Genomic DNA, 7972 nt, shown 5'->3' with positions numbered 1-7972 from the left:
AACTAAACCTCAATATTACCAATTATCATCGAATTTGAAAGTGAAAATTGGATGTTATGGGTTTGATAGCTACCGAGTGTTAAATGTGCTGTAAGGATTTACTGTCAAGATGACTTTATACTAGCTTTTCTTTAGTTATTACAAAACTTTTTGGTAGAGCCGAGGGTTCGTTGACATACTTATTTTCATGGCTATCTCGTAATTTCGACACCTAAACTCACACTTTCGATACCAACTTTTCATGAAATCTAAACGTATAAATTTAAAACTTATTTTTTAGTATAATGTTCTTTTTACAAAACTCTATCTTTCCACCAAAAAAAATTTAGTGCGTTGAGACTAAAACATCAATATTTACCATTTTTAATTTCCAAAATGATAACCGATGGATTATACGCCTCCCGGATTGTGCTCTTATACAGATTACAGAGCACTATGCACAATCATGAATGCCATATGACCAGAACATTAACTTCAAGTTCACTATGTGAAGGCATATATCACATAACGACCAAAAACGCACTGTATTCAAATAGACTTGACAAATTGAATTAAAGAAATGCAAAGCAAAATTGACTAAACGTTAAAAGGGAAAAGTTAAGCACAAGAGAAAGACCCAGAAAAAACATGGTTGAAAATAACTAGACAAAAGCTGTTTTGCCTTTGCAGAGATTTTTTTTTTTCATCGAGAGACTGGCAGGCATAACAGTCTCTCCCCTGAACCCAAACCAAACAATATTGCTAATAGGCAGTCCCAATTTGATATTAAAATCTATATAAAACAAAATACAGTAACTTACATATATTTCGGTACACCCAAACAAAATGATAGCCCCTTTAGCATCCATGCAACTAAGTCCTACAGGGCCTACACATACCTACTTCCTAATAATTTAATACAAGTAAACATCTTGTCATTCAGGGTTCAGTAGTCATCTCTTAGCTTCTCGTACTTCTTCTCCACCTCCCAAGGGAGCCAGTAGAACCCATACTCTAGAGTGAGAAATTAGAGAAGAAAAGATGCAGAGTACAGAGAAGGAGAAGAAACCCGTACCCATTGCAGAACAAGTAGTTCTGCAGATGGAAGAACAACAACCAGAAACACCAAAAAGTTCTACCCATGAAAATGAATCAACCTCTCCTCGTCTTCCACCTAGAGCACCAACTCCTACAACTGTTAGGAGAGCCACTTTTGCAAAAACCAAGTCCAGATTTGATGAAAGAAACTATCCTAATCAATCAGAAAGGTCACCCACTTATGAACCAGCAGCAGAAGAAATAGAAAACACCCATAACAACAACACATCAACCGATGATGAAGAAGAAGATGAAATCTGGAACAAAGAACATGAAGAAGAGAGTGAAAAGTTCAAAAAAAAGAAGAAAATTAAGTGGAGGACTATCTTTGAGTGGGTTGCTTTCTTTGTCATCACAGCTGCTCTGGTATGTAGTCTTACAGTTGAGTCAATCAAGAGACAGACTAAATGGAGTTTAGAGGTCTGGAAATGGGTTATAATGGTGATGGTTCTGTTTTGTGGTAGATTAGTGTCTAGTTGGGTTATCAAGATTATAGTCTTTTTCATTGAAAGGAATTTCATGTTAAGAGAGAAAGTACTTTACTTTGTGTTTGGTCTTAGGAAGAGCTTTCAGAATGTGATTTGGTTAGGATTAGTCCTATTGTCATGGTCATTGATGTTTAGTCCAGATGTTCAGAAACATAATCCGATTTTTAAGAAGGTTTTTAGAGCTTTGATTGGGGTTCTTGTTGGTGCTATTATATGGTTGATTAAGATTGTTCTGGTGAAGATGTTAGCTTCATCGTTTCATGTGGCGACTTTCTTTGATAGGATGAAAGAAAGTGTTTTTCACCATTACATTTTGGATTCTTTATCTGGTCCCCCGCTCGACGAAATCGACGTGACGCTGCCGCAGAAGCGAAAGACATTTATGGCTTCAAGGTACTAATTGTTTTTATTGTCAATTTTTTGTTGTTATATTTACCATTTAGAGTAATTTTAAGATGGTGCACATGTGATTGTCGTCGCATGAGTTAGCCGAATCATTTCGGTGCGGGGCCTTAGCCATGTAAAAAGGGGAATTAAGAACGTTAGAAAACATGGGTTGCCTATTGCTGAAACAAAGATGTGGCTGCAAATGAACTTGTAGTTGTAGAGATAAAATGTTAAGATTGTAACAATCATGAAGTGAGATGGGGAGTGTTTGTCCACCTGGTTGTACACATACGGGGGTACGGGTATCTGATATGGAGACGTTTCCAATACTGCATTTCCAAAAATCTAAGATGCAGGAACACGGCCTATAGGTTGCACTCCCTCTGTTTCTAAGACTTTAATTTAAGGATTTTTGTGTAACTAGGAATTGGCGAAGACGATGGAATTGTGTCTTCGAATAACTAAAAGTATTGTGGCTAGACAAATTAGGCTTTTCATCGTAATTCAAAATGGTAAATGAGAATATATTTGTATGCATGTAATTAGGTCGATGCCTGCGAGATTGAAAGATAGCAAGAGGATTTCCAGAAGGATGGGTGGCTCAAGGAAGATAGACATTGAGAAGCTAAGGAAACTAAGTATGGAAAGTACAGCTTCAGCTTGGAGTGTCAGGAGACTGATGAACTATGTGACGAGTTCTGGTCTGTCCACAATCTCGAGAACGATTGATGATTTTGCGATATCAGAATCAGAAATTACGAGCGAGTGGGAAGCAAGAATGACTGCCCAGAGGGTTTTCAAGAACGTTGCTAAGCCTGGAGCCAAGTAAGTATTTACTAATTTCTGCATGAAATTCCATTAAATTCATGTCATTGGCTTAAAGAGTTGGTTTGTATTGACCTATAGAGGCTGGGATATCCTAGTCTTTTTCTTTTTACTGTGTTGAACTTTTCTGTCGTGTTTCAGATACATTCTAGAGGAGGATCTGCTTAGGTTCTTAAGAAAAGAAGATATGCAGACAATATTTCCTTTCTTTGAGGGAGCTGTTGAAACTGGACAAGTCAAAAAATCTGCTTTCAGGAACTGGGTGGTAAGATTAATTGCTCCATATTCTTTCCTTTGGTGTATAACTTTAGCGTCTGTAGCGGCAACTTTGTAGTATGGATTTCTTTAATTAGGGATCCACTATGAAAGTGTTGGAATGCTAAAAATATAGAGAAGTACATATAAAAAACTTAGTGCATCACTTGAAAGGGTTTTGCTTCTGTGCTGAATAAAGCTGAAATGAGCTATTTTTGGCTTCGCAGAAGCATTCTGCTTTCTGAGAAAACCGAATACCAGCTTTCGAGTGATGAAATTACCCAATAATCTGATTCAGAGCTATGTGTTTTTTCGTCATAACTGTGGACACGGGATATTGGTTGGTCTGTTAACCATTTTCAAGCCTGAACATGTTCAGGAATTAGTTATAACTCTGGTCTCTAATGTGGTTGGTTTTATTTTTTCAGGTGCATGCTTATATCGAGCGAAGGTCTCTTGCTCATTCTCTCAATGACACTAAAACAGCAGTGCAGCAGCTTCACAAATTAGCCAGTGCAATTGTGTCAGTGGTTATACTCGTGGTTTTCGTTCTAGTGATGGGGCTGGCGACATCCAAAGTTATCCTTTTGATCACATCCCAGCTGCTACTCGTGGGTTTCATGTTCCAGAACACGTGCAAGACCATCTTTGAAGCTATCATCTTTGTCTTTGTAATGCATCCATTTGATGTAGGCGACCGTTGTAAAATCGATGGTGTTCAGGTAAAATCGGCATAGAAGCAAAAGGAAAACTTGGTTTGTCTAAACTTGAGTTGAACTTAAATTGTAATATTTGTTTCTTTTTTATTGCAGATGATAGTGGAAGAGATGAATATCTTGACAACGGTTTTCCTTCGATTTGACAAGGAGAAGATTTACTATCCAAACTCAGTTTTGAGCACAAAACCTATCAGCAATTTTTACAGGAGTCCAGATATGCTCGACGCAGTAGATTTTACCATTGACTCCTCCACCTCTATGGACAATATCAATCTTTTGAAGAAGGCCATACAAACGTAAGAGCACAAAATTCACCTCTCATTTACCATTTATGTCCTAGATTTTAAGAAGTCTTCTCATGTTAAGTGACCGAGTATGATTATCTTGGTTGCAGATATATTGAGGGCAGGCCAAAGTATTGGACTCCAAACCACTCAGTCATAGTGAAAGAGATTTTGACTTTAGACAAGTTGAACATGTCTCTGAATGTGACACACACAATGAACCATCAAAATTTCGGGGAGCGAAACTTACGTAGAACTGAACTCATTTTTGAGCTGAAGAGGATCTTTGAAACCCTCGGAATCAAGTACCAGCTTCTTCCTCAGCAAATTCATGTCACCCAATATACCACATCCGGTGGGACAGCGCAATTTCAATGAGTTACTAACGCAAAGATGTAATTCCAAGTTCTCATATATCTAGGTAACCATTCTTCTATTGTAATACCAGGTCAAAGAGTGAAATGAGTCCCTCTGGAAATGTTAAAAGTAGGAAATGTGGGTGATAAATCATCTCTCTTTTATCAACTACCATGCTCTGATATGCGTACGAAGACTTGGAAATTTCAGTATTGTAGTTTACTGTTATTGGTGCAAGTACATTGGTGCATATTGTTAACTTGATTCTTCAGTGATGATCAAAGATCAGTCTTTATCGCGCAAGAAATGATATACAAACCAGACCACTCCACAATTAGGAACAGAAATGAAAAACAAGTATATTGCCACTTAGTACATACACACTTTAAGCATAGCTTTAGAAACGAAGCCGAACAAGAATAGATATGCACTATTTACGCATAGACATCGGGGTTTTCGACGAGGTAATCTTGCACTATTTTGAACTTTCTCTTCTTACCTTGAGCTCGTCTTCATTCAACACTGCACCAGCCTTAGGGTAATAAGAGCTTTTCGATTTACATATACAACCACCAACAAGATCAACTTCAAACTTGATCTCGTTACTGATATGATCAACCGCGTCTCCAAATGTGTCGGATTCAATCACTGTGTAGTTGCACTCGAAGTTGTCTTTGTCTTTGGAGTCTAGTCTGTTCTTCACATATTTCACAGGACCTCCTGCATTCCAGTTAATAGAGTTTACTTAGACCCATAAAAGTAGGATTCACAAGTTCAGAGTAACTTGTGAATTTCTTTTGAGAATATTCAAGTAAGTTTACCTTCGCAGAAGTTAACTTGTTGAATGCTTCCAGAGCCTCCATCACCAGAGACAAAGTCGACGCTCTTGACAGCATGAGGCATGATCTTTGGCATCAAATTATGAGCATCTAGGAACATTGCGTGGAACATTCTGTGTGCGGCCACTGGACAATGCAGTGTCTCTTCGAAGGTAATGCAAGCCATTATGTTAATTGTAGGTGTAGATAATCCACAGGGCTAGGTGGCAAGATCTTAAGCTATGATACACCGAAGAGGAAAGAGCGGCGAAGCACAGGATAGAACCAAATAGCGCAAAGAGCGAGGTGTCACGTGGGTCTGACATGATGGCCCTATAGTTGCCGGATGGGACGTGACCCTTATCCTCTGACAAGTCGGACGGACGATCAGAAAGCACTCGGTCAGACAAAGGGAGCTGGTCAAACAATGAGACGATAAAAAAGAAGGGCGACATCGTGTCAACCAGACGATCAGGACTCGGCCTCGGGTGAAGAACTATCAAAGACCAAAGACTTTATCGGCCATACCAGAAAGATGGGCGAGCGCCAACACAGGCCCGATAGGGATCATCTAAGCTGATGTAATGTGACCAACATTGTAATTCTGTTGTATGTCGACCTTGGCCTATAAATACAAGGGCTGGTCGAGAGAGAGAGGGAGATGGAAAGAGAGGAAAACAAGACACTACATTTGAGAGTTTGAGAGTTACACCATTTGAGAAGGAGAGAACACCTTGTAATCAAAGAAAAGAAATAATAACATTCATCCTTTCACCCCGAGGACGTAGGTAATCATACCGAACCACGTATATCTTTGTGTCTATGTTTGTTGAACATCTTTACTTAGTTTTAATTCATCTTCTATACCATTGGATGTAGTGTGTGGTTTTAGGCCACTACATTCTGGCGCCGACTAAGGGGAACGTCTAAGTTCTCCGGATACCTTGGCTGCGTGTGCCAACAGAGACGATCCAAAAGCTCCTAAGAACACCTTGTGTGTTAGTTGATGCTATGGGAGGAACTCTGTTTGGTGAGGTCTGTTTATGTTTGTTTAGTTTTGAAGTTTGTTGATATGGTTGAGTTTTCATTGTTGAAGTCGTGTCGTTAGCAAGTATTTTCAGTTGGGTCAATTCCGAGCAGTCGGGTTGATAGGGAATCCTTCAAGAGCTCCCAAATAACGCTGTAGCGTTTGGTCGAGGTCAAAGAAGGATCCTGATAACAGATCGACTAGCCATGCTCGAAGGCGAGTCTGTTTTCATGTTTCAATCTTCGTTTTCGTATTAGTTTCGCACTTATCTCCGTATTTCAATCTTAGTTTTCGTCATACGAGTTCAACAACGGAATACCTCTAAAACTCCCAAATAACATCTTCGATCTGTGGTTGAAATTGCTTGAGGTTCCATGTTGGCTTGTGAAATTGCCAAAACAATAGCACGGCCAGATTATCAGTCGCCGGCGAAAGAACCCAAGGAATTCAGAGAAAAGTACGAATTTGGATCTTTTACTCGCAAAGAACTAGGAGTTAATGATTTGGAGTCTAGGTAATGTAGGACAAATTGTAGTTAATGCAGAGTCGTGGTACTGAAAGCGACGTCGTGCAACCTTGAAAGCGACGTAGCATGATACCCGTCTAAAAGAAACACTTAGAGTCAAAACAGGGCATACTGGTGAGGTCAGCATGATAGAGTAGAGGGAATCGTACTTTTGAAACTTAGTTTTGGTATCAGTCACCTTTTTCCTTTAAAACCGTACGTACTAGAGAAACTATTCAAAAACAGGTCAAAGTAAGGTGTTGTCTGTTTCTGCTGACGTAGGTAGGAACGACTCTCGTACTTACAGCATACTGTGATCGATGGCTAGCATGTCAGGGATGGGGAGAACTCTGAGGAACCGCACGATCACCGGCAGTAGCATGCAAGGAGGAGTAACGGGGCCGAGGCAGGGAAGTGATGGGCATCCACCACCTGAGGAATCACGAGCATCCGTAAGGGGTATGCCGACTGTGGATGAGGAAATCGATATGGGACGAGACGATGACCCCTCGCCTCTAGAGAGAATCGTTTCAACTCAGAGGAGGGATGATTAAATAGATGGACTCACTGCATCAGACACAGAAGATGACCAGGAGGCGCTAATCCTGCATGCCCAGAGACGAAACACCAGGCGACAAGTTGAGTATCAAGAAGTACTCATACGAGAGCAAGAACGACTTAGGCGAGTACAGTTAGGACGAGAAAAAACTATCGGAGTCGATCCAGCGGTATCGACCCAGATACCCCCTACAGTACCACCTCCTCTACCAATAGTGACGGCGCCACCCCCTGCTCATTTAGGCCATCCAAATGGTCACTCTAGACATGAGAGTACGGATCCAACGCTACTCGCAATTCTAGAAAGTCAAAGAAGGCAAGAGGCGGCTTTAAGGGATCTTCATCAGAGGAACCTAGCTTTAGAGTTTGAGAACTATCAGCTACGGAACTTGAGGTCGAGGTCGAGAGGGTCTTCCAGCCGAGGGATATCGGGTCACCAAGGCCGAGCCGGGAGAGTACCACCAACGACAGGACCGAGCAATTCCGGCCGATCAGGACAACCCCTGACACCACCTATCCGAGGGTACGGTCCACCCGAGGATTCATCAACAGTTGACGAAGGGCGCGAGAGGAATCATCAACAGAGAGGCACAAGGGCCGACAATACAACCGAAGCCAAGCTAAGGGAGTTAGAAGAAAAGATAAGGAATCTGTCAGGAAGCGGCGAAGAAG

The 7972-nt window shown here is 40.8% G+C and overlaps 2 protein-coding genes across 2 annotated transcripts; one reads left to right on the top strand and one right to left on the bottom strand.

The window, feature by feature from the left end:
• Positions 1-922: 922 nt before the first annotated feature.
• LOC113355281 (mechanosensitive ion channel protein 10-like) lies at positions 923-4670 on the top strand. Its single transcript, XM_026598108.1, has 6 exons — positions 923-1958; positions 2499-2777; positions 2919-3042; positions 3461-3754; positions 3845-4047; positions 4146-4670. The coding sequence occupies exons 1-6, from the start codon at positions 1021-1023 to the stop codon at positions 4411-4413; spliced, it is 2106 nt and encodes a 701-aa protein (XP_026453893.1). The 5' UTR covers positions 923-1020; the 3' UTR covers positions 4414-4670.
• Positions 4671-4867: 197 nt separating this feature from the next.
• LOC113358994 (major pollen allergen Bet v 1-D/H-like) lies at positions 4868-5397 on the bottom strand. The gene is made up of 2 exons (XM_026602694.1): positions 5214-5397; positions 4868-5112 (listed from the first exon to the last, which is right to left on the bottom strand). The coding sequence occupies exons 1-2, from the start codon at positions 5395-5397 to the stop codon at positions 4868-4870; spliced, it is 429 nt and encodes a 142-aa protein (XP_026458479.1).
• Positions 5398-7972: the final 2575 nt, after the last annotated feature.

This window comes from Papaver somniferum, chromosome 3, assembly GCF_003573695.1.
Source record: "Papaver somniferum cultivar HN1 chromosome 3, ASM357369v1, whole genome shotgun sequence".
NCBI classification, from domain to species: domain Eukaryota; kingdom Viridiplantae; phylum Streptophyta; class Magnoliopsida; order Ranunculales; family Papaveraceae; genus Papaver; species Papaver somniferum.
Note: the sequence above shows the minus strand (reverse complement) of the source record. Positions and strands in the feature narration are given on the sequence as shown.

Excerpts from the sequence above, each read along its gene's own strand:
- LOC113355281 (XM_026598108.1), top strand. The coding sequence starts at position 1,021 with ATGCAGAGTACAGAGAAGGAGAAGAAACCCGTACCCATTGCAGAACAA. Across the intron at positions 3,755-3,844 it reads GTAAAATCGATGGTGTTCAG|ATGATAGTGGAAGAGATGAA; the intron begins GTAAAATCGGCA and ends TTTTTATTGCAG. Across the intron at positions 4,048-4,145 it reads TTGAAGAAGGCCATACAAAC|ATATATTGAGGGCAGGCCAA; the intron begins GTAAGAGCACAA and ends TCTTGGTTGCAG.
- LOC113358994 (XM_026602694.1), bottom strand. The coding sequence starts at position 5,397 with ATGGCTTGCATTACCTTCGAAGAGACACTGCATTGTCCAGTGGCCGCA. Across the intron at positions 5,113-5,213 it reads ACAAGTTAACTTCTGCGAAG|GAGGTCCTGTGAAATATGTG; the intron begins GTAAACTTACTT and ends ACTGGAATGCAG.